Consider the following 26,313-nt stretch of genomic DNA (forward strand, 5'->3'; position numbering starts at 1 on the left):
TCCGTGAGTTCGAGCCCCGCATCGGGCTCTGGGCTGATGGCTCAGAGCCTGGAGCCTGCTTCCGATTCTGTGTTTCCCTCTCTCTCTGCCCCTCCCCCATTCAGGCTCTGTCTCTCTCTGTCTCAAAAATAAATAAACGTTAAAAAAAATTAAAAAAAAATAAAGACAAATCTAGTTCTTTTTTGTGGCTAAATATTCCTACCTTTGGGAACTTCTGAGACTAAATGTTTCTGACATTTTTTAGCCACATTAAGTCAGGAGAGACTTTGTGGTTTTAAATGTTTATTTTTGAGAGAGAGAGACAGGCAGAACGAGCAGGGGAGGGGCAGAGAGAGGGGGAAACAGAGGATCAGAAGCGGGCTCAGCACTGACAGTGGAGAGCCTGATGCGTGCGGGGCTTGAACTCACAAACCTCGAGACCATGACCTGAGGAGAAGTCTGATGCTTAACCGACTGAGCCACCCAGGTGACCTATCAGGAGAGACTTTTGAAAAGGAGGGAAATGGAAAGGACAGAGCTTTATTTACATCCGTGTAATCATGCAACAAAATTAATGCTTCCACTGGATGGCTGAAATCGCAGTTTCACTGATGTCTACATTCGAGCCCTGGCTATGTCTGCCTGTCAAGTTTAACAACTTCTTATGGTCAAACTTCTTTCTACACAAGTGATCATGGAATTATTAAATAAGAGGATTGCTTGACTGAATTGGGACCTCAGGTTTTCCTTCTTTCTCTGTGGTGGTTAATCCCATGGTTTCTGTCCATCTCATTTTCTTTAAGTACTACATTATAGGTGAAGGACCACCATGTTGAACACTACTTGAGGGCAGCAATATAGGTCACTCAATAAACACTTAAAAAATATTAACAGGTATTTGGCACACGATCCTTTCTCACGTCACTACTTCCAACCTCAGTTTGGGTTGGAAATGCCAAATTAAAAAGCACACACCCATAATTATATAGCTCCTGTTGCCCCAAACAGATTCATAGACCCATTCAACATTATATTCACAAAGAGCTTATCACAGCCTAAGATTTAATGTTAAGGAATAAAGTGCAGGATATATGATAGAATTTACAGCATGATCTCAAAAATGCTGTATTTAAGTTTATTTATTTTAAGAGAGAGAGAGAGAACAAGCACAAGCAGGGAAGGGGCAGAGAGAGAGAGAGAGAGAGAGAGGCGGGGGGGGGAAGAGAGAGAACCCCAAGTAGGCTCCACACAGAGCCTGATGCCGGGCTCAATCCCATGCACCGTGAGATCACGACCTGAGATGAAATAAAGAGTCAACCTACGGAGCGACCCAGGGGGGCATGGGCTAACTGGATAAGGGGCATTAAGGGAGACACTTGTTGGGATGAGCACTGGGTATTACACATAGGGGATGAATCACTGGAATCTACTCCTGAAATCATTATTGCACTATATGCTAACTTAGATGTAAATTATAAAATAAATAAATAAATAAATAAATAAATAAATAAATAAATAAATAAATAAATTGCTTTTTAAAAATGACATTTCAAAAAATGAGCCTGGGTGGCTCAGTCAGTTAAGTGCCTGACTCTTGATTTCAGCTCAGGTCATGATCTCACACTTTGAGTCCCACATCAGGCTCTGTGCTGAAAATGCAGAGCCTGCTTGGGAGTCTCTCTCTCTCTCCCTCTCTCTTTCTGCCCCTCCCCAACTCATTCATTCATGTGTGTGTGTATTATTTATAAATAAATAAATAAACAAAATTTTAAAAACATGACATAAAACACATATTTGTGGGCGATAGGATTATATGTGATTTTATATTTTCTCGAAGTTACCTACAATGTACTTGTAATACTTTTCCATTTAAAAAATTCTAACTTAAACAGAATCATAATAAAAAAGACTCCCTCGGGGCGCCTGGGTGGCTCAGTCGGTTAAGCGGCCGACTTCGGCTCAGGTCACGATCTCACACTCCGTGAGTTCGAGCCCCGCGTCGGGCTCTGTGCTGACCGCTCAGAGCCTGGAGCCTGTTTCAGATTCTGTGTCTCCCTCTCTCTCTGACCCTCCCCCGTTCATGCTCTGTCTCTCTCTGTCTCAAAAATAAATAAGCATTAAAAAAAAAATTTTTTTTAAAAAAGACTCCCTCAAACATTAAAATCTCTAAACTTCTATTCCTCTTGGTTATATTTACTATGCAAAATATTGGCAAAATTGCTAAAAAGAACGGTGAATTTTTTAAGTTTAAAGATAATTTTTTAATAGACAATTGCTAAAGGAAATACAGATATCTCTGTACTTTTAAGTCATTCCTGGAAGACATGTATCTTCTCAGTTATTATCCCATACATCAGGATTTGCAGGATACAATTATTTTATTCACAGAATATGAAGAAAATATAATGCATGCTTATATTAACGATCAGGAGTGCTTTTGTGGGTAAAGGCTAGCCCAGATGAGAAGTCCTAAGGTTCATATAGAAAAATGGTTAAATTTAACACGAAACCTAAAATCACTGAACCTAAGTCACATGAGTAAACTTAAAATTCTTTTCAAAGCACTCTTATACAATCTACAACATCCAGGCTGATGAATATTTTAGAAAAATAACCTCCAACTCTCAAAGTTCACCCAACATGCATTTTCATGTTGTAAAACAAATACTTTACAGCAATGATCCCAGGAGCACGGTGATCCCGTCTTTGCCAACCCACCATGCCATGCAGAAAGCTTTCCACATTTGCTTACATTCTGAAAATAACATGCCAGGAGTGCACTGGGCTTAAGTTGTCAAAAAACATCACACTTTATGTATAATTGGGTAAGAACTATGGGCACACACAGGCGCAGCCTTCCAGAAAATAAAAGAAGAAAAAGGAAAACTTAACCCCATTGTTTCCAGAAACAGACTGCATATACACAACAAAATGTTTGTAATAGTGCCCTGTAGATCTTTCCTTTCAGTGGGCAGCTGACAATCCAACTAGTGTTGGGTCACACACCCCGGGTCCCAAAGGATCTCCCCATTTCCTACTCCAACAGTGCGCATACCAAAAAAAGGTTCTAGGTATACCTGGCAATTTTATTTACTCTGCCCTGAAACAGAGTTTTGTCCAGATTGGACCATATGTTCTTTAGTGGGGAAGATCTTAAGGCTCCTCGCTTAAATAACTGATGGCAACCACCTAACATTTGGGACACACTGAAGTAGTCACAGAATGTGGAACAGGAAAAGGAAGAGTCAGGGTGATGACGAAAGAGACCAGAAGTCAGAGGAAAGGGTCTGGGCTTTGATACTGGGCAATCCAACTTTTCTTGATTCCAGTTTTTTCATCTGTAAAATGAGGAAACTTAGAAAGCACTACGGATACTACCTGCTCCCAAACCTGATTTCTTTCCTGGACACCAGTATGTTGAGTTGGCCTTTCTACAGCTACGCTGTCCAATATGGTAGCCACTAGCCACACGTAGCTATTGAGTACTTCAAATGTGGCTGGTCCAAATTAAAATATGCTCTACAGATAAAAGTCTCAAGATATAAAGTAAAAAAAAGAATGTAATAGGTTTTATTGATAGTTTTCATACTGAGTACATGTTGCAATAATAGTTTGATTTATTGGGTTCGGTACAACATATTAAAACTAATAATACCTGTTTTGTTTCACTCTTTTATGTGGCTTCTAGAAGAGTTTGAATTGCATCTGTGATCCCATTATACTTTCATTGAAGAGTTTTGCTTTAGAGTTAGCCTTGAGGATTAAGTAAAGGCGAGGGGAATTATGAGATGAAATGACACCAGGAGAGCATCAGAATGGAAGCAGTCATTCCCTGCTTCTTCACCATTAGGACTTGGAGTTTAACTGTTTCCATACAAAATGTATAGACAGCTGTTTTAAAGCCATTTTGCTCACCAACAATGAATCAGTGGCAGATAACAAACAGCAAATAATTGGCCTAAAATTAGTATCAATTCATTGACTCTAAGGCTAAATCTTAATTTTCAACTGCAAGCTTTAAGCATAATCATAAATGCATGTGTCTTTCCATAGGCACTTATAGCCTGTTTTTCAGTTCCCTTTGAACTAAATATGCAAAATAACCATTTAGTTCATAAACAAGACCACAATCTTTTTTTAAAACTTACACTTGAATTTAACAGGAACAACTAAAATGAACTTGCACAGAGAGACATTTCACTGGTATCTAGCTAATAGATACCACTAATCTTTGTGATCTGTATCAATTTATTTAATGTATTTTTTTATTTTCATTCATTATTTTGGGGGGGGAGGGGCAGAGGGAGAAGGAGAGAGAGAACATCTTAAGCAGGCTCTACACCCAGTGCAGAGCCCCTGGGGCTGGGCTCATGATCACATGACTGTGAGATCATGACCTGAGCCGAAATCAAGACTCAGACACCCAACTGCCCAACAGACTGAGGCACCCAGGCGCCCCTGATACATTTTAAATGATCAAAGAAGTAGAAATTATTTCTAGAGAGCTTGTTTACTTAGAAATACAATAGATTATGGACAAACCTAATAAAATATTTATACGATTCAGGTAAATTGAGAATGAATACTCAAGTATTCTTCTCAGAACATATTCTTGGACTGCCAACTTTTCCAATGAGGTGATCTTAAACAAAGGCATATATCTAACTGCCCAAAAAATAAACTACCAACAGTTCAAAGTCAACAAAGCCAGCAGCAAATAGTCCTGAACTCTACCATCCAGAGCCAACTAAAGGCAAACCCATTTCAGACCGGCCTTAAGTCACAACCAGTTATCAGGTCAAGTGTTTTCAAATATATAAAAATAGAACAGAATTCAGCATAAAATACATGTCCTTTGGTGAAATTAGTTTCTCAAATTATACACACACTATATGACCATTATAAAGTTATACTGGAATTAAAGAACACGATTTTCTTATACTTTCAAATTCTATCTACCATAATGTAAAAATTTTTTTCAAACTTATATAATGACCACCTACTCTTTTTTTGGGGGGGGGGGGAGAAAAAGTATAATTTCAAAACATGGCCAGCGTAACATGAGAGAAATATATATTCAAATACACAATGGCTGTTCTCTCTGATTCTCATTATCAATCAATCAACAACTATTCTAGACACATACAAATTATCATTTTTTTTAATTTTTTTAATGTTTATTTATTTTTGAGAGGCAGAGAGAGACAGAGCATGAGCAGGGGAGGGGCAGAGAGGGAGACACAGAATCTGAAGCAGGCTCCAGGCTCCGCACTGTCAGCACAGAGCCTGACATGGGGCTCGAACTCACAAACTGTGAGTCATGATCATGACCTGAGTGGAAGTCGGACACTTAACCAACTAAGTCACACAGGCGCCACATCATCTGTTTTTCTGAACGCAGTCTCTAGAACTGATAAAATACTTCCTTGATAGATACTTCAAAATCAAAACAAAAAGAAAATAAATGCCAGATTTAAGATGATCAGTCTCGAATTACACTTTGATTCCTCTTAAAGAGAATCAAGGGTTCAAAAAGAAGTAACACAAGAAATAAAACCAAGAGGAACCTTGATATTTTAGACATTTCCTTACGATGGAACCATGTACAATATATCAAACTATTAGGACATATGTTAAATACATCTTTAGGTGCTAATAAAATACGTACTATAAAACCTCAAACACTCCCTTATGTTAATAAGTATACCCTGTCTGCTCAGGATTCTAAGTTGTTCCCACATCTTTATATCATCACACACTTCCTGGTAAGTATCTTCATTCGGCCACTTCTAGAATAATTGAAATGAATAAAAAAAAATAGATAAAATAATTAAGATGAATTTAAATGATGGTCCCACTGTTACTCATGTAAATGTATTAAGATTTATTTTCCTCTTTTTCATAGAGGAAAATTTAATGACACAGGTGCACATAAACATATCTCAAAGTCTGTGTAGCTATGAAAAACAAGTTGAGCATGGTAGGCAATTCTAGCTCAAAAGAGGTTCTCAGTATCGTGATACTTTCTAAAAAGGTCAAAGCTTGTTTTACCTGCTAGTCCTTGCAAAGCACGAGCACAAGGTTGCTTTAGGGAAGACTCTAGATCAAATGAAAACCGGGAGAGGGAGAGTAAACTGACCTTGCCATTACTTTCCACAGGGCCACTGGAATTATCCCTTTTTCCATCACTCTGATTGGAAGGGGTTCCCAGGAACACAAGTCTAAACCATATTGGGTACAAATGGCCAGAGTGAAGGCTCAGCTCTTGGATGTTCCTGCCATAAAAACAAAAAAGCATTCCCCACCTCCTCCTCCATTCTTAAAGATGTGCTTCCTATGTGGCTAGCCAAGAGATAAGAAGGGAGCAAATCACAAAAACCTACTCTAACTGCTCACGTAGAATCTTTCCTTTGGTTTGAATCAGAATGTTTCCGAATCTACCCACTCTCCTCTACATCCCTTTGTACCGCATGTCCTGCACATTCCCGAATGCCAGCTCTTTGTCACTCACTATCCTCCCCTCTCCGTATCCCATAAGAATCTAGAATGTATTCCTGGTGGTAATATTCCCAGCTAATACGCTACACGTACCAGCCTCTCTTGGAATTGCGTGCTAAGGTCTAGCTAATGGATTAAGCAGACATTGACAAGGACTTCGGCAAAGGCTACTAAATGTAGGTGAACCATAGTTATCAATGGCTACCTCCATTTTAGGAACATCTAAAAATACCCCCACTGCTGAGAAAATGAAGTTCAAACTCCTCAAGGCATCCCCAACTGTTAACCTCCTACCGTCCCCACATCATCTCCGCCACCCACATTCCTCTGGCTTCCTCTTTTGAACCTGTCTACACCTTCACTATTCCTTCTGTCTGGAAATCCTTAACCTGTCTACACCTTCACTATTCCTTCTGTCTGGAAATCCTTGCCACGCCCCAGAGTTAACCTCCACTCAGTCTGGAAACCCAGTTTAAATACTGGCTGCCTTTCCTATCAGGACTCTATATTCTTCCACTATAGCCCGTGGCATACCGGGCCTAATTATTTCTACATCTTTTTTCTTCCCCCATCAGGGTGCAAAATCCTTCAAGACACAATGTGAGTTCTTTGTTTCCTTGCAGCCCCATAAAGATACTAGTGCTCCTGTCACCCCTGAAACACAGAAGGCATCCAGTACACGTCCATCACATGAATGATGTCTTTAAAATTTCAAGAAAAAGGGGAGAAAAATGCAATATGACAATAAATTACTAATAGTAATGACAATAAATCAGTAATAATAAAAAATACGTAACTCCAAATCAGGGTCAATATCACAGAAGTCAATCACAAATGCTCTGAGAAGATTTGGAATAGAGAAAAAGCAGATGAATGCAGAATTCAAATAGCCAATTAAATCTGCTGCATTAAAGCTTCCCCTCATCTGCTAGAAGAATCGATCAATAATAGGCTTGGGTTTGTGTTCGGTGTTCTACTTCTGAGATGAATGAGCAAGCAAGCAATGAGGTTACGTGTCAGAATTTTTAAAAAGCATAAATAATTTAACAATGGCAATAAACCTTTAGAATTCTATTTTAACCAATGTTTTTTTTTCCCCCTGGGGGGAGAATTATGCTAAAATTTCTTTCTGATCTCTTTATTGGTTCTTTACAAAATCAATAAATACAACTAAAAACATACACACATTAAGAAATACTCCCAACAAACTGAATACTTCCCATCCGTGCCCTTACAACATGACAAAAACTTCACCATAATAAAATTCACAATAATAAAAAATTTAATCTGAGTCCAGCTCGCAAAAGTGATGGGAAATATTCAAATTGCAAACACAGACAAGGAAAGGGATTGCCTGGAAACAAAGTACTTCCTATCTTGCTCATTGAAGTATGTCCTCCCTCCCACCAAATGTTCATTACCTTTGTCCTGGCTATCTCCAATGGCCATACTGATAAATTACTCAGTCCCCAGGTCCCAGGACTCTCACTGTTTTAAGGACATCTCAATCCAGCACCTCGCTCCTACTGCTTGGGCCACCCAGTCACATGGCCACCCTGGGAGCAGTCCCTCCTCTCATACTTCACCGAACAAGTATGCAGTAACTTCCAAACTGCAATTTTGTCACAACTGTACTCTTGAAAGTGGGGCCCTTCTCATTCCTCAAACTAACAGCAATATGCAAGCTGCCCTCACATTCAAATATCCTATCAGCCAAGAATGCTGCCCACACAAAACAACCGTAGGATTTTAAAATTTAGTTTACTTTTATTGGATTTAAATTTTCTGGATTCAGGGTTGTAAGAGGATTTAACACTTGACATAAAACATTAAAAACAAGCCTGAGAAAACACTAGCAAGATACAAGACTCATCATAATGACCTCAATTAGATTTTCAATGCCTGTCAAGTTAATAGCATATAGTGTCATTGGCTTCAAGCCCTTGAACTTGAACAGCACAATTCTTTTAGAGAATAGAAGTAACAGCCCTCAGTTTTTGCCTTAAAGGCAAACTTTTGATCCTGGCTCACACTAAAGTAAAAAGTAAATATTAGCTGTATAACGGCAAAAAAAAGCGCAACAAACTGAAAAAAAGACAATGATAATGAAATTTCCATTTCGATTTCATTCCTGTACACAAATTTGACTCAAACAAAATCATTTCTAGGCACCCTCAATTGAAACTGTCCCACTCAATCTGAGGATTCACAAAGCATTTCAAGAATGAGACCTTTTTTGGGGCGCCTGGGTGGCTCAGTTGGCTAAGCGTCAGACTTCGGCTCAGGTCACGATCTCACAGCCCGTGAGTTCGAGCCCCGCGTCAGGCTCTGGGCTGATGACTCAGAGCCTGGAGCCTGCTTCCGATTCTGTGTCTCCCTCTCTCTCTGCCCCTCCCCCGTTCATGCTCTGTCTCTCTGTGTCTCAAAAATAAATAAACGTTAAAAAAAATTAAAAAAAAAAAAAGAATGAGACCTTTTTTGCTAGGTCAACTGAATTTCTGAAATAAAGAATTGCAAATGACTGAGCATTAAGTTATTGACAACATTTATGTGAAATCTTTTCACAATAAAATGTTTCAGAAAAGGCTAAAAAAATAAATCTTCTTTAAAAGACTTTAATATTCTCCCTACACTATAGTTAAGGGTCATTCACAATTTTTTAAATGTACGTATTTTCAACTGTCAAGAATCAAACATAATTCTTTACCGTCACAATATAAAATTTCTAGAGCACTCATTAAAAATATTTATCAAATATTTAGTAAATGCTAAATGCAATGGTGGCGGTAAGTGATGAAACAGGTGTGGTAAACTGTGATCCCAATCCATATTAATTTTCTACCCCACCATTGTTGTTTTTAATTATTTAACCACTCCAAAGTAGATCCCTGTCCCCAGTTATTCTTTTACATTATGGTGAGTATGTAATTCTCTCCTCCAGATAGCTAACTTTACATTTGGATAGTGACAAGATCAGAGACCTTTCCCGATAATACCCCATAAAAGATTACATCCACAAGAGACTTCCACATAGCATTCCCTTATATCCCTTACCCAACTTAATTTTTCCAAGTCTACTACATCCTGTTTATTTTGTCTGCTCCTCACTATATTGTAAGCTCCCTTGAGGGCAGGGGACTCAGAAATATTTGTTATATGAAAAAGTGAATTTTCTTTTGCATGGTGTGCCCTTAAAAATCTGTTCCTCTATGTAAAAAAAGCTATTAACTTTCTTATAAAAATTTAATTTTAATTTTGAATTGCTAATAGATTTTTTTTTTTAATTTTTTTTTCAACGTTTTTATTTATTTTTGGGACAGAGAGAGACAGAGCATGAACGGGGGAGGGGCAGAGAGAGAGGGAGACACAGAATCTGAAACAGGCTCCAGGCTCTGAGCCATCAGCCCAGAGCCCGACGCGGGGCTCGAACCCACGGACTACGAGACCGTGACCTGGCCGAAGTCGGACGCTTAACTGACTGCGCCACCCAGGCGCCCCAGCTAATGGATTTAATAGGTAAGTGTTTGTGACTATATTATTCTTAGGATGATTAGTTTGCATGTTTGCAAATTTCTATTTATTTATTTATTTATTTATTTATTTATTTATTTATTTTTGAGAGAGAGCGAGCGAGCACCCATGCATATGCAGGTGAGGGGGCAAGAGGGGCAGAGAGAGCGAGAGAATCTCAACCAGGTTCTACGATCAGCCGCACGCTGGGCTTGATCCCATGACCCTGGGATCATGACCCGAGCTGAAATCAAGAGTCGGATACTCAACCCACTGGGCCACCCAGGCACCCCATATTTGCAAGTTTCTATGGGAGTTTCTTAAGACTCATCATTTACATTTTCAAACTAATATGCTGCATTGACAAAACTGTTATTTATTTTAAACAAACCATAATAAGCAATTATAAGAGCATCAGTAAGGGAAAGATCTGCTCTCCAATATCAATTTGCATGATATGTTCTAATTTGAGTGTCTGAAAGTTAAGCTATGATTTCAAAAATCTGCATCAGTTTTAAAGGTTCAACCTTCAAAGTAAATGAGGACACTTTTGGGGCACCTGGGTGGTTCAGCTGGTTGAACGTCCAACTCTTGGTTTCAGCTCAGGTCATGATCTCAGTTTCACAAGGTCAAGCCCCACATCAGGCTCCAAACTGAAATCGCAGAGCTTGCTTGGGATTCTCTCTCCTTCTCTCTGCCCTTCCCCACTCACACTGTCTCTATCTCTCTCAAAATAAAATAAAATAAATAAGCTTTAAAAAAATGAGGATACTTCCAATAAATATGGTTAAGACAGCATTATGTCTATCTTTATCATGTGTCTCTATTAATTCCATTATAAAATAACTGAGTAGTGTTATTGATAAAAACAATAATTATGCTTATGAAAATTCCCCCAACAGTAAGGGCAGATATAAAAAGTTCCTTTCTGGGGGCGCCTGGGTGGCTCAGTCGGTTAAGGGTCCAACTTCGGCTCAGGTCATGATTTCACGGTTTGTGAGTTCAAGCCCCGCATCGGGCTCTGTGCTAGAGCCTGGAAACTGCTTCGGATTCTGTGTCTTCCTCTCTGTCTTCTCTTCTCATGCTCATTCTCTCCCTCTCCCCACCCCCCTCAAAAATAAATAAACATTAAAAAAAATTTTTTTAAGTTCCTTTTTGGACTAATCAAGCCTTGACAGACAATACTATTTTATTTTTGATTAAAACTTAAATTTATGTTGCCTCATTAATTGGATTGTAATTAAGCACATGCAGACATGGAAAACTGAACAAATGAGTTTGTGGTAGCTGGGGGTAAGGGGTCAGGTCTAAGGTACACATATATACCTCAAGGGTGGGATTAAATCTCCTGTGTTTCTTCCTGCAAAATTTCTCCATCTATGGCCAAAATATATTGGTCATTAAAGGTTTGAAGTTTAACCAAGCCACAAGAGTAATCACCCATTTCTTCACTTAATACAACTGACTTTTCTTGATATACCAGATCTCTTATTCTCACGAAGTATCTTTTAAGGCCGAAGAGTAATTTATCAGTCTCTATCATCTAGGAGACTTCCTTACATCCTTCAATGAAGACAGGATGTGGTTTGTGTGGAAGCAAATTGAGAGCACAGGACAAACTGTTAGATTCTCAAAGAAAGAATTAGGCCAAAAACAATTTCACATCAACAAAATAAACCCCTCCTTGGTTACAACATGGACTTTTCTCGCTCAATCAAATTTCTCAGCTAAAAATCGTCTGCACTTGGGAAGAAAAAATAGACAAGGACCATCTGGAAATTGAAAGATACAAACACCATTTGGGGTCCATCACCGATAAGACCTTAAGAATTCTAGAATCCATTCATGTACATAATACTCTGATTGTTATTTTCCCTTTTCTGAAACGCTTGTCTTGCGTATTCCTTGTCCCTCCTCACTGACCTTTACATGTGGCTGTGGACCCATCTCATTCGCTACTCACTGGATCTACTCTGAGCAGGTTTATTTCAAACATGGATACATTCTCTTACTTGAACCCACTTTTTTTTTTGATTGAGTAGGACAAGGATAAATACAAAAGTGGTGTTAACAAAAACCCACAGATTCCTTGGGACTTTGCTTATTCATTCTCCAATGTGTTAATTGCTCCTGAACTTCAGTAACACCAGTTCTGTGTACTCTCAAATATCCTTAGCCTAATTTTGAAATTGAGACTGAAACCTCGCATTATATAATAAACAAAATACGCTGATTCTTAAAGAGTCTGCTTTTAATTAAGCAGACCATTATACTCATCATCTGACTGATAACTAATTCGTTATTTTTTTTGTCAATGTTTATTCAATTTTGAGAGACAGAGAGAGACAGATCATGAGCAGAGACGGGGCAGAGAGAAGGAGGCACAGAATCCGAAGCAGGCTCCAGGCTCTGAGCCACCAGCACAGAGCCCGACACGGGGCTCGAACTCACAAACTGCAAGATCATGACCTGAGCCGAAGTCGGTCGCTCAACCGACTGAGCCACCGAGACGCCCCATAACTAATACGTTTTATTTTAAAACCTAGTTCTTATAGAAATGCTGCACCCTCAGGCAGTCTGCTTTTCGGTTTCCTTGTACATGCTGGTGAAGCTCGTTTCACACTTTCATTTTAAGACCAAAAATCTTTTGCTGGCATTTGAAACCTTCCATTTTGGCCTTGATTGGCAAAACCTGTTTAGTCATTTTTTTTAGAAGAGATTTTGCTAAAAACTACACCAAGCTTTTTCACAGCTCCTTGCATACAGCTGATAGTCAACTAATGGCGAGTTAATAATCAAGCCAGTATACAAATTCGCTCAATATTAGACAAATGTGGCAGGCTGCCCATATGCATACATTTAAAATCGGTCTGTCCATTTGTGCAAAAACTGCTTATGCTGCTTTACACATTTCTGTACTGTTTAAAATTTTTCAATGAACACAATATATTTTAATGTTTTCTTAAAAAGCCACCTGAAATACAAAATATGCATGTTTGGTAAATGAAATTTTAAAACATGTATTCTGCAAATGTTATCTGTGGTATGTCATCCTTTAAATAAAATTCATTTGTTTTTTAGAGGACTGCCCATTTCCTGCAATAATCTTAGCTGGTCAGTTAAGTGCATTACTCAATATATAAGTAAAACATCATATAGGTGTTTTGTCTTGCCTTTGTACCTTTCAACTCTGTGTGATTTAAATATATCATTTTATATCATCATCACATACAGTAGTAACTAACACACAGCTCTTATAAAGGGCCACATCATACTGTATATATTAACTCATATCCCGTTCCAAGCAAGCATTTTACACATATATGTTTTTCTATATACGTCCCCATTTCACAAAGGAAAAAATGAGGTCCGGAGCTAGCCCACAGTCAATAGCTCACAAGGGACAGAGCCAGGATTTAAGCCCAGGCAATCCTGCTCTAGTCCGGGCTCTGCATCAGTGTGAGATGTTACCTTCCCTGAACACGTGACAATCTCAATAATCAGGTGTTGCCTAACATCACATGGGTACCGCAATTACCATTACAAATGTGGGGACAATTCCACTCCTTACCACAGAGGCAGGCTTTTCAATACCTCTCGTCTTCCCCATTTCAAGCAGCACTACCTTCTTTCATAAAATACTATAATCCTAACATAGTTCAAGCTAAATCTGTATTGTAGGTTTCTTCAGAAATGTGGCCCAACTGAATCTAAGCTCCTTACTGCAGCTAACATTTCATACATATGAACGGGAGTCCTCTGTATCCATCCTACTTTGAAGAGTCGGCAAACTAATCTCGTAAGCGTCACATTTTCATAAACCTATTAACTGATGAACATGTTGGAGTTTTTTTTTTGTAACGAATTAGTTGATTCTTGAACAAGGGTTTGAACAAGGGTCCACTTACAGGCAGACCTTTTCTGTTAAATACAATACAGTCCTATTAATGTACTTTCTCTTCCTTAGGATTTGCCTACTGACATCTTCTCTTCTCTAGCTTCCTCTTTTGTTAAGAATCCGTACATAATACATATACAAAATATATATTTGCACATAATTCATATACAAACTACGTGCTAACGAACTATTCTATCGGTAAGGCTACAAGAGTAGGCTATTAGTACTGTGCTTTATTTCTTGACCAGTCATTCTAACCCAGTTTCTGGTGGACTTCTAAAGAGGGATGCCTATCTATTAATCAGGATTTACTCTCAAGAGGGAAAACTCACAAAACACTGTTTTCAAAGAAAAAACACTCATGCCCTCACAGACACGGTTATTTCTTAAGCTATCCCTAGGACACTGAAGAAATGGTTACGTAACATTTTCCTCTTCACCATGGTTTTCATCTGCAAATTCAGTTTGAGGGTTTAGGTACTGTTGACCGTATTTTTTTTTTTTAATGTTTTTATTTATTTTTGAGAGAGAGAGAGACAGAGCATGAGCAGGGGAGGGGAAGAGAGAGAGGGAGACACAGAATCCGAAGCAGGCTCCAGGCTCTGAGCTGTCAGCACAGAGCCCGACGCGGGGCTCGAACTCACAGACCGTGAGATCATGACCTGAGCCGAAGTTGGACGCTCAACCGACTGAGCCACCCAGGCGCCCCGACCGTATTTTTTTTATTAACAACAAATTAAGAAGTAGACATTTTGATTAAACTTGCTACTCAGTCAGGGGGGAATGCTCATTCCTTAACTTCCTCTGCCTGCCACCCCTCCAGCTCCTTCCAGCCCCTTATGAGGGTGTATCTGCATACTGGCTCTGAGACACAGGGTGACAGCATTTCCAGAGATTTGCAGGAGGTCATGTGTGGCATCACCCCCCACCCCGTACACTTGTATCTGGGATCCCACTACGAAAAGGAAACCATTGCACAACGATGTAGAACGCGGAGAAGGTAGAAACCACCAGCAAAAACCAAAACGGACATTTAACGTTGTATTTTCCCACCCTCCTCCCGGTGGCCCGGCGAATCACTTTTTTCGTCATGTACTCACTTCCTTAGTGAAGGTCCTACTGAAGGTACTGCAGCAGAGCTCTGAGCTCTTACTTGCAGCCCCTTCCCTCACGCCCCTCAACCCCTTATTCCGCAGCCCCTACTCTTCGCCAGATTGTGCCCTGCCCCCTCCTTTCTGTCTTGGCATCTGTCTCAGCTCATGAACATTCATTTATAGTGATTTATGGTCTGTCCTCCCCACTAGACTGGAAGCTTCATGAAGGAAAAGACTGTGTTGCTCACAACGTTTTCAGAGCTGTGGACTGTGTTTGGCCCAAGAAGAGAATCAATACAGCTGTCCCAAGTGAATAGATGCGGTGTTTAGGAAAATCAAACCCCACATTGGCTCCACCCTCACCTCAGGGGTAGTGTGTGTGTGTGTGTGTGTGTGTCCCTCTGTCTCTGGGAGGGAGAAGGTTGGGAGAGGCATGTAAACAAATGCTGTAAATGCTAAGACTTAAACTCCCTTCCCCAGACCTGGGGTACAATACTGGCTGGAATTTTCCTATCAGGAAATTCTCTAGGATTATCTCATCTCATTGTTCTTTATTCCTCAAATATAGACGTTTACACTGTAAGGCTTTTATTCAGTAAACCACTTAATCTGTCCTTTCCTCCTGGTATTCGACACTTTCTATTTCCGTTAACAATCCTGTGCCTGTCTTATTTAGTCTGCAAACTTTGGGTGAGCAGGGGAATGCGGGTGGGTGGTAATGAGGCAAATACAGTCAAATTAAACCTTCCACCCAGGGCTTTACATCTAAAATACATTTATAAGGTTTACCTTTGCATTTGTAATTGACATAATGAAGCTGGGAATAAAGAAGGAATATATATTAAAGATGCTTTGTAAGTCTCTTAAGGTAATACATGTCCCCACCTAGATCAAATTTGCAGAAACAAAATGCACCTTTCTACTGAATTTTATTGCATTTCTTTGGTGACAGTTTAGTGGCTACATGAAAGGCATATAATAGCTATGCTTATTTCTGGAATGACTGACACCCTTCATCTTCTTATAAATATCTCTATAGAAGTCTCCAGTATGCCATTAACAGTAGCATAACAATAGGGATCCTCTAGCAACAAGGAGAAAGCCTCATCCACAAACATAATCTGTTTTCCTTTAAACCACTATTCAATGGGCCACATTATTTCTTTTGTATTTTTTTTCCATCAGTCATTCCTAACTTAACCTTGAGATCTGTTCAGTTGCATGTTCCTTTTCACTTCCCCCATCAGGACCAGGGATCATTATTCTATCTGGAATACTTCTCCGCAGTACTAATAGCTTCCCAAATGCCATCAGGCACCTCTTCTGGTTAGGTGACAAGAGAGAAGCTTTTGTGCCCTGCCAGTTATCATGATTTCCCATTGATTAGCAAGAAACGGTGACTCCTTAAAGATCACGATCAAATCTGGGCTTCACGATTCTGTGTATAGATGTCTACTCCTAAGGCAGGACTAGTCAGTATGACTAGGTATCCATAATCTGTGAATTACCACCATTATCAAAACAAGTAATTGTTTTTAGGTTAACCTCCCCTGTTTAGATTAAACCCCTCAATAGGGTAAACTAAAATGTAAGAAGCACTATTATTTAAACAAATAAATGTTAGAGCCTTTTAATTTTATACTCTGTCAATACACCAGGCAAATTCATCGACTCAGGTAATAACCCCAAAAGTCGAGGCCCCATTAACATTGCCCTTATTCACTTCTTTTTTTAGAGCCACCTGCAGTAGACCTATTTTCTAAGGCCTACAAAAAACACTCAACTCATAATTACATCTTTCAGTGGACATAGATATAGCTGAATTAATCCTCCTCAAACCTCATTAGAGTGAATTGCCTACCCTTCCACCAATGCTTTGCAAAATGGACTGTGAATTTCACCTCCACTATTTGAAAGAAGTGGCAGTAACAAGTAAAAATGTCCAAAAGAATGGCAGAAAGAGCAAAGAAATGCAAACAGGCCAAAAAAATAAAATAAACCTGACTCATATTTGCCTAAATGCTGCCTCTTTTTATACAGGAAAACAAAAAACAAAAAACAGTGCTCAAAAAGTTAAATATTCACATTTGGGCAAAAACTCCAAATGTAAAGGTTATGATATGCTTTTAATTACTTAATTTCTGTTTTTTAGCGTGTAGAAAGACAATCGGGAAAATAACAGCAACACTTGTAGGAGTAAATGTAAGTAATTGGAGGAAAAAAGAATCCCCTTAATTAAATGCAGTTTTTAAAAAATACAGAAAACCAAATTCTTCACTTCTGAAATCAGTCTTAACCAGCCCTAAGATGATTTCTGAGCCACTTACAGGTAAAAAAAGGGGGAAAAGTTCAATGACCTTGTAAATTTGGGACTCAAAAACCATAGTGGTGTGGTAATCTGCATAGCCTCAGGGTAATTACAGAAAAACACTGGTCTGGGAATTGCTTTTTTTGGAAAATTACCATGAGGTAGGGGAAAAGGAGGAAAAAAAAAAATGGAAAAACTGGAAGAGACTGCAAGTGCTAAGATACCAAAAGGGAACCCAAACGATGAGACATACAAGCTCGTCTGCCCCTCCTGTCACGCAAACAACTTCTTAGCATCCTTAGGTAAAAAGAAAAATATTCATTTTGCACAGGCGTTAGCTGAATGTTCGAGAGTTGGATGAATGGGGAAGACTTGTTATACACCTAGTGGTGGGTGGATTTCACCAGGCTGCAGCCTCCACACAGCTTTTCTTTGCTGCACTGCAGAGGCGCCATCTTCTCCGTCTTAATCTTCACTCAATTCAATTCTTTTATCTGCACCCTAAAAAAAAGACCCTGAGGACCCTCCCCAGCAGCCCGCGCCCCCAGGGGGACTAAACCAGACTGCCCAGCGCTGCCAGGGAAGAGACCGCGCCTTAATCAGACAAACGCCTCCTTTGATGCACAGGAGGGGAGAAGAGCTCGCGCCTCCCCTCCGCCCGCCACTGCCCTAATCAGACGCACACCCCACTGTCCGCGAATTTCTCCCCAAGGACTTTCCAGCCCGACACAGAATTAGCAAGCCTCGGAGGTGACGAGGAGTGGCCGTGGAGGGCCCCCCGAGGCTCCGCCAAAGCGGCCCCAGCAGCGCCCCAGCCCCCTCTGGGACAGACGCGCAGCTCCGGGAAGGGAGTCGGGCGGGAGCCTCGGTGGCGCACAGACCCAGGCGGCTGGCTCAGCCACCGCGCCCCGGGCTGGCGAGGGCGGGGTGTCGCGGCTTTTGTTCCCGGGAACCTTCTCCCTCTCCGGAAGGAGCTGAAGGTGCGGAGCGAACGCCAGGGCCGTCCAGGCTTTGGGGAAGGTGCGAGGTGGCCGTGGGTCTTCGACCCCTCCCATCTCTCTCAACTTACACAAAAGGGAGACGCAGAATGTACAAAGTTTGCCTAGGGAAGGTGGTGCGCGACCCTCCTGGGGTCGCACTGAGGCGGCCGCAGCGAGCGGCCGCCAAAGGGAAGGAGCGAGAGGTCGGGCAGGGAAGAGGTGCTGGGGATAAGAAGAGAAGGTGAAACGGGGCAGAAAAGGCAAAGGGAAAGGGGGGCTGCTTCCCGAGCTGTCCCGGCTCCTCCTCCCCAGGGCCGGAAAGAAGGAAGGGCACCGATCAAGAGACGAGGACGGGATCCAGGGACGCTGCGTTTTCGGTTTTCCCCACGTGCTCCGTCCCCCTTCCCCCCCACCCCCCATCTGGAAGTCTCTCGCCTCTCCCCCAGCCCCCGCCCGCGAGGCAGGGACTGAGTCAGGGTCAGAGCTCAGGATCGCCTCCACCCCTCCTCTCCCACAACCGCCGCGGACCCCCGGAGCCCGACGCCTCGCGAGCTCCCTCTCCGCCGGCCGGAGCGCGCGTTCCCGGGCCAGGGCTGGGCCGGAGGCGCGGATGCGCAGGGCACCCGCAAGCGGGGGCGTGGGACGTGGAGGGGAAGAGGGGTTCCCTGGACTGCCCCCGGCTTCTTCGGATTAAAGATTTAGGGGCATGGGATTCCCACCGCAGCCCCCACCCCCAATTCCGAGGCGCGGCACCCACCTCCAACGCCCGAGCCGTCCAGGCGGCCAGTAGGACCAGTGCCAAAGCAGGCAGCATCGCGACCCTGCGCGGGGCACCGAGCGCGCTGCTGTGCGAGTGGGATCCGCCGCGCCCTGGCTCCGCCGGTGCCGTCGCCGCCGCCGTCTCCGATGGCCCCCGCGCCCGCGCCGCTCCGGCTGCTCTCTCCAGCCGCTGCCGAGGAAACTGACGGAGCTGGAGCGCGGCGGCTGGGCTCAGAGCCCGGCGAGTCAGCTGATCTAGCCCGCCCCGTTCGGCACCCGAGAGGGACCCCTAGCGGAGCCGCCGGGGAGCTGCGCGCGCTCGGGCCGGGAGGGGCCCGCGCCCCCGGCGCCCACAGGTGCGGCGGCCTCCGCTCCTGCGCGCCCCGCCCCGGCCGCCGGCCGCCGGCCCCCGGGGCCTCCGCGAGCCGGAGCGAGAGTCTGGGGCCGGGAGAGGACCGGTGCAGGATCAGGGAAAGGTGAGTCGTAGGACGTTCGGGCTCCAGAAAAGTCGGGAGCGCTCGCCGCTCGTCCCCGTGAGCTTGACTCATCCGACCCCGCAGGCCTCTCAGGGATGTCGTATAAAGGGCTGCTGCTGGGGTGTGTTTTTATCCGCATTTCGGTTTTTTTTTTTTTTTTTTTTTTGTCTTGGTTTGCGGGGGGGGGGGGGGGTGGGGAGGCGTTTCTGGAAGAGACCAGGAACCGGACAAGCTGAAAGGAAACAGGAATTTCTTTGCTTGTTGAGAGAGTAAAAGCTTAATATACGTATGTATATATATTTTTTTCCCGTCAAAAGCAGCCGGGAGCAACCTGGCATATCTATCTTTAGAACAAACCGAAGGAGAAAGGCCCTGGACCTGGTGAAAGAGGGGGCGACCTATTTACTTCTCCTTGAAGGAAGGGTTTAAGAAAAAAGTTTTGCTTATTTGTTGGGTGTTTTTGGTTTTTGTTTGGGGAAGGGAACAACCAGCAGGGTTTTTTGTTGCTGTTTTGGGGGGGGGGTTGTCAGGCAGGGATGTCACATCCATCTGAGACGAGGGTGAAGTGAAAGGTCAGCGGGAAAAGATTTCGAGAGAGGATTCCTATTAGACCCCCATGACTGAGAACTCCTGACCTCAAACTCTGTCCTTGTTCTCCATTGTGTCTGCCCTAGATGACAGAAATGAACCTGCTGGGAAGCCACGGTCTCCTAGATTAGACACAAGCCATCCAATTCCCGGTTAGTGTTGGGCTAGAATGGTCTAGAACTGCCCAGCCGTATTCCCTGCTCTTGACCTACAGGAGCGGAAGTCGCTAAGCCACGGTCCACTGTGGTGCTGAGTGGGAGGGAAGCAAGCCACAGACTCTGGCCACTGGGATCAAGCCTCAGCCTGGAGGATGCTGGCTTCCTTCCTGAGAAGTCAGCATTCAGCTGTCCGCTCCCCCGAATGTTGTCTTCCACCATTCCCCCTTCCAGGCCTCCAGTCTGACCCCTGGATTCCTTTGCCCCCTGTTCTTGGAAGGTCTCCAGCAAATAGTAGCAAATACTTGCTATAGTGCAATATTTGTTTACATGCTCTATATTCTATGCTACCTACAAAAGCCAGCGAGGCCCTTGCTGTTATTCCCAGTGATAAGTTCGGGAGCTGCCTAAGCAAATCCTGAGAGCGAATAACACGCGTTTACCCACCACCCCAATTCCCTGTTCTCCCTAGGTTGGTATGAACCGTTGAAAGCCTCTGAATGCAAAAAGGAGCGTCACTCCGAGATGGAGAGGGAACAGGGCCAGTTAGAAATTGTGCAGAGTGCACTGCAAAATGAAAAGGTGGGACCCTTTGTTCCAAAATGAAGTATTTTAAGGCGGCGACAGCAGAACATTAAACCAATCACCAGGCCCCGGGTCGTGCAGATCGCGTGCCCATGAAGCCAGTCCTAGAGAGGAGGAAGCAATTTTTTAAGAGTACGGGCTGTTATTAAGCACAGATTCAAAAATACAGAGGTGGGGTTATAATCTGTAAAAATAAAAAGTTCTCAGGTTTAGTATTTGCTCTTTCCCCTGTTGAAATTCACCCCACTCACACATCCCTTGGACAAGATGTTCCCCAGGGAAAGAGGGTGAGGTCCTGACTGTGTCAGAATGATGGACTTTCTTTACATTTTCCCCTGTTCTATCACTACTCAGAGATCCTGATGGCTTTTACTTTCCAGCGACTCTCTCTGTTCGGCATTTAATGTCATTTCCTGCCCTGACGTGCCTTCTGGATCCCCTGAGCAGGAAATACAAGAACATCCCTAGCCACAAGAACACGGGAGAGCTGTGGGAGGGACTGACCACCCATTGGCAGGAAAGTCTGCAACACCATTCTGAGGCTTAAATGCCTCGGCTTGGGAGAGGTTCACTCGCTCTTCAGGCATGCATTCTGTCTTTGGGCTGTTCTAGTTACTAGAAAGTTCTTGCCCCATTTGAAGCACACATTCCTTGGGGCACCTGGGTGGCTCAGTGGTTTAAGCATCCCATTCTAGGTCTTGGCTATGGTCATGATCTCACAGTTCCGTGAGTTTGAGCCCCACATTGAGTTCCATGCACCATGCTGACATTATAGAGCCTGCTTGAGATTCTCTCTCTGCCTTACTCTCTCTGCCTTCTCCCTAGCTTGTTCTCTCTCCTCTCTCTCTCAAAGTAAATAAACTTTCCTTATTCCACATTCCTTTCCTTAACATTTTTTTTTAACATTTATTCATTTTTCAGAGACATAGACAGTGCGAGTGGGGGTGGGGGAGGGACCACATTGCTTTCCTTAAAAAAATTTTTTTAACATTTATTCATTTTTGAGAGACAGAGACAGAATGTGAGGGGGTTGGGGGAGGGGCAGAGAGAGAGAGAGAGGGAGACAGAGCACGAGTGGGGGAGGAGCAGAGAGAGAGGGACACCTAGAATCCGAAGCAAGCTCCAGGCTCTGAGCTGTCAGCACAGAGCCCGACACGGGGCTCAAACTCACCAACTGAGAGATCACAACCTGAGCTGACGTCAGACGCTTAACCGACTGAGCCACCCAGGCATCTCTCACATTCATCTCCTTTAACCTCCACTTAGCTGTCCTTTCTGTACCCCCATATCCGGGCCAAACTAGTCTTTTCCACACCACAGAGCTTCATGTATTTGCCAACTGTTTTCGCTCCGCTTCTGCCTCCAGTGTCCTCTCTTCACAGAGTAACCGAAGCGCTTCTCTGAACAGTTGTGGAATTGCATGGCTTCTGGTGCCTCCCATCCTCTGGCCATTGTCCTCTGAGCATGTGCTGGTTGTCCCTGTCTTTTCCTAGTGCTCCGGGAGTGCGGTGAGCACTGCAGCGTGGAGTAGTCGACTGCCGCCTCAGTCTGCAGGCTAGCGTGGCCTTTGACTTTGTGGATTCACACTGGTCACGTTCACTACCAAACCTCCCAAATGTATTTCGTGAATAGTGTTGCCGTTGTGCATTTAAGGTGTTATCTGCGCCCTGCAAATATCACCGAAAGCAAGCTCCATAGAAGCTGGAAGTTGGGTGCTATGTTCGTTTTATAGGGCTGCCATGATAAAGTAGCCCAGCGTGGGTGGCTTAACAGCAGAAATTTGGTCTCTCATGATTCTGGAATCTAATAGGCCACGATCAAGCTGTCGGCAGGGTTGGTTTCTTCTGTGACGGCACTGTGACGTGTTTGAGAGTTTCACATGCCTGTTAACTTGTCTTCCCTTCTGAAACTTCATGCTGATTCCTTTTTGTAAACCAGAAGGAGGTCTTGAATTGTATTCTCACTCATCTTTTTCTACCTTCCCAAAGACAAAAGGACATTATTATTGCCTTGACTTGACTGCAATCTTCAATATCTACAGAAGTCTAAACCGTAAACAGCATTCAAACTTTTCACCATAAAATGTTTTCTCCCAATGATGAGCGCAGCTTTCATTCATAGTGAGATTTTTTCTTCTTTCTAACGAATAGACGTAAAGAAAATCTTAAGTGGATAATTAGCATTTAGCATACCTACACTAAACTCCACATATCTACTAGGCCTGCACGAAGACAGAGGGTGAGACATTTCACTTACCATTTTTCTTCAGTTACGATTCATTCATGGGCCTTTACTTCACTATGGCATCCATGAAGTGTTCCTATATCTTCAACCAATACAATACTTTTTTTTTTAGTTTTTTTATTTATTTTGAGAGAGATACACAGAGAGAGAGAGAGAGAGAGAGAGAATCCCAAACAGGCTCCGCACTGTCAGTGCAGAGCCCAGCATGGGGCCTAAACTCATGAACCGGGAGATCATGACAGGAGCCCAAATCAAGAGTTGGATGCTTTAGCCAACTGAGCCACCCAGGCGCCCCATACAATACTTTTATTTTTTATTTATTTATTTTTTTTAATTTTTTTTTTCAACGTTTTTATTTATTTTTGGGACAGAGAGAGACAGAGTATGAACGGGGGAGGGGCAGAGAAAGAGGGAGACACAGAATCGGAAACAGGCTCCAGGCTCTGAGCCATCAGCCCAGAGCCTGACGCGGGGCTTGAACTCACGGACCGCGAGATCGTGACCTGGCTGAAGTCGGACGCTTAACCGACTGCGCCACCCAGGCGCCCCCATACAATACTTTTAAAATTAGCTCTTGGGTGGAGGTAAGAAGCGTAAAATCAACCCAGTAGCAGGAAGGCTTAATGGAGACTGGATGAAAATTACACCAATTTGTTTCTTCAGAGAATTTTAATTGGGCAGCAATAAGTGATGGTCGATAAGGACGCAGACTTTGAGAAATCTTGACTACTATGTATCGTTATTGAAAATAGTAACGGAAGCTACCAGAGCCTCCATTACTGAAAATCCCCCCCTTGTCAGGTGGTGTGGTGCCGAACTCAGAAGGCACTTAACACAGTGCCTGGTTTATGATAGAAAGCAGTTCTCTTTTCTTGAAAGAACAGGAATTTACATTAGCTGTCATTTAGTGACAAGGATAGTCTTAATTTGACCTTGCATCGACCTTGCCAGGGACGGTCAGTTGGCACAGTAACTGTCAGGCCAGGGCTACTTAGGTGGATCCCTGAGTAATGCTCTGCCGATAAACGTCCCAAATTCGTGAGTGATTTACTTTTTTAAAACACATAAATGAGAGCAGATTCAAGGTGACTCTTTTATCAGCCTATTCGTTTGTATTCCAATATGCTTTCTTGAGTGGGGGAGAAGGGGACAGAGCTGTAGGACTACGGGATATGCTAAGAATTAGGCAAAATTTTGACCCCTCCCAAGGGCACATGGCAGGTATGTGAAAGATATGCATCTTGGTTTGCAGATGGAAAGGCTTGGAAAGGCTGCTTGGCAGAGGTGCTGAGAGGATTTCACAGGACAGGCTGCCTCCTGCAGAATGGAGGGGAAGAGGAATAACTTCCCAGAGTACCTGCCAGAAACCACAGCTCGTGGTGGCCTGGGGCCATTGCCAGCCCCTACAGGTGACAGACTTTGAAGCTGAGGGATGTTCTGCTGCAAGGTATTGAAGACCTCTTTGTCTCCACACGAATCATATTTAGAGATTGCCCTTTACGTTCGCCTCCTTAAGGAGAGAGAAGTTCTAGAATCTTTGATAAGTAACTCAACTTTCAAAATCCTAGCAAAGGCTATCGCCAGAGAAGTGTTACCTAACCCTAAAATGATTGGGAAGATTCCAGGCAGATATGCTTTAAGTATTCATGAACACCTTTGGTCAATAAACAACATCCTGAATGACAAAACACTCAAACCAACCAACAAATAAATGACAACTTCACAGGCACTCCGTATACAGCTTTTGTCCCGAAACAAACACCTTACTTTGCTGTAGCCCCCAGATGTCCCATGGGATTTTTATTCCCATTATACTGAGAATGAAAGTGTTTAGCATTGATGGATCAATCAACTATTTTTACACTTCCATTGTGGGAAGGAGGAAAACCTGATACATTCACTCCGCTTAAAAAGCTTTATGTTTATGTGAGAAAACTATCTGGGAGGAAAAGGACAAAGCGAATGGTGATTCTAGTTAACAACACTGTATTGTATACTTGAAAGTGGCTAAGAGTGTCTACGTTAAAAGTTCTCATCACGAAGGAAAAATATGTTGTAATTATGGTAGTGAGGGATGTTAACTAAACTTACCGTGGTAATCAGTTTCACAATATATACATATATCCTCAGGTTGTACACTTAACACTAATACGTTGTTATATGTCGATTACATCTCAACTTAAAAAAAATAACAGACATAGTTGAGTGAGAAATTTAACATCAGTAAGTACAACTTGGTATAAGTCTGTGTGTGTATATATATCAATGTGTCAGAAGAAAATTAGAGTCATAAATCTATAGCCCTTGAAACGGTTGATCAGGGGCGCCTGGATGGCTCAGTCGGTTAAGAGTCCCATTCTTGATTTGGGCCCAGGTTGATCTCGCAGTTCATGCGTTCGAACCCCACATCGGGGTCCTTGCTGACAGTGTGGAGCCTGCTTGTGATTCTCTCTCTGCCCCTCCCCCATTCATGCTCTCTGTCTCTCAGACAGATAAACTTAAAAAAAGGAAAGGGTTAATCAGGGACATCAGGAAGAGGGGTTTTTTGCAGGGGATTTGATACTAACAATAAAAAGAAAAGAAAAGGGGGTGAGACGGAGGATATTCTAAGGAAGAACCATGCAAATACATCTAGAAGGTTCATGATGGGGCTGGTAATTGGGACTGAGGTGTGGGGGGAACATGTTAATGTTTGAGGAGTGAGGAATTTAGGTCAGCTGGAATGGGCAGCAGTGGGCTAATACTGCTCACTACAGGTTCCTAATCAGTCTGGCATTTTCTAATTATTTCTAGAAAAAGGTTTGTCAGTGGGTAAGGTATAGGGAAATTTGGAGGGTGAAAAAAGTTGGAATCGATTGGGAAAAATAGGGAAAATTGCCAGAAGTTTCAGGGATGACCATGGATGAAATCTGTAAAAAGTTTGTGAAAAATCATCGTAGGACACTTCATTACTAATAAGAACAAAGGATTATTGTGTGCCAGGCTCAGGAATTTACATGCAGGATCTCACTGAATACTTGTGAGTTGTGTTGGGTTAACCTCCCATGTCACAGATGAGGAGGTGACCGAGGTTAACAGAACCAGAAAGGGTCAGAGACACCTGGGTGGCTCAGTTGGTTAAACGTCTGGCTCTTGGTTTCAGCTCAGGTCATGGTCTCACAGTTTGTGGGTTCAAGCCCCACCTCAGGCTCTGTGCACTGTTAGCACAGAGCCTTCTTGGGATTCCCTCTCTCCCTCTC

General features: G+C 42.9%; 2 protein-coding genes and 1 long non-coding RNA gene across 11 annotated transcripts in view; 1 reads left to right on the forward strand and 2 right to left on the reverse strand.

The window, feature by feature from the left end:
- Positions 1-19,231, reverse strand: part of APP (amyloid beta precursor protein) — a 271,815-nt gene extending 252,584 nt beyond the window's left edge. For all 7 annotated transcript variants that reach the window (XM_086675790.1, XM_086675789.1, XM_086675788.1 and 4 more), the window contains exon 1: positions 19,025-19,231. In XM_086675790.1, the coding sequence (XP_086531916.1) occupies positions 19,025-19,081 (57 nt within the window). In that variant the 5' untranslated portion in view covers positions 19,082-19,231. The remainder of the gene's footprint in view (positions 1-19,024) is intronic.
- Positions 5,898-9,745, reverse strand: LOC147577562 (uncharacterized). The gene is made up of 3 exons (XR_015240398.1): positions 8,951-9,745; positions 6,867-8,708; positions 5,898-6,823 (listed from the first exon to the last, which is right to left on the reverse strand). It is a non-coding gene; the product is annotated as an uncharacterized LOC147577562 (long non-coding RNA).
- A 5,151-nt stretch (positions 19,232-24,382) lies between the features above and the next one.
- The window catches only part of LOC112850414 (uncharacterized), a 327,008-nt gene continuing 325,077 nt past the window's right edge, over positions 24,383-26,313 (forward strand). For all 3 annotated transcript variants that reach the window (XM_086675794.1, XM_086675795.1, XM_086675792.1), the window contains exon 1: positions 24,383-24,521. The gene's annotated coding sequence lies outside the window, so the exon portion shown is untranslated. The remainder of the gene's footprint in view (positions 24,522-26,313) is intronic.

This window comes from Puma concolor, chromosome C2 (genome assembly GCF_028749965.1).
Source record: "Puma concolor isolate L17-30 chromosome C2, mPumCon1.1.hap2, whole genome shotgun sequence".
In the NCBI taxonomy this organism is placed as follows: domain Eukaryota; kingdom Metazoa; phylum Chordata; class Mammalia; order Carnivora; family Felidae; genus Puma; species Puma concolor.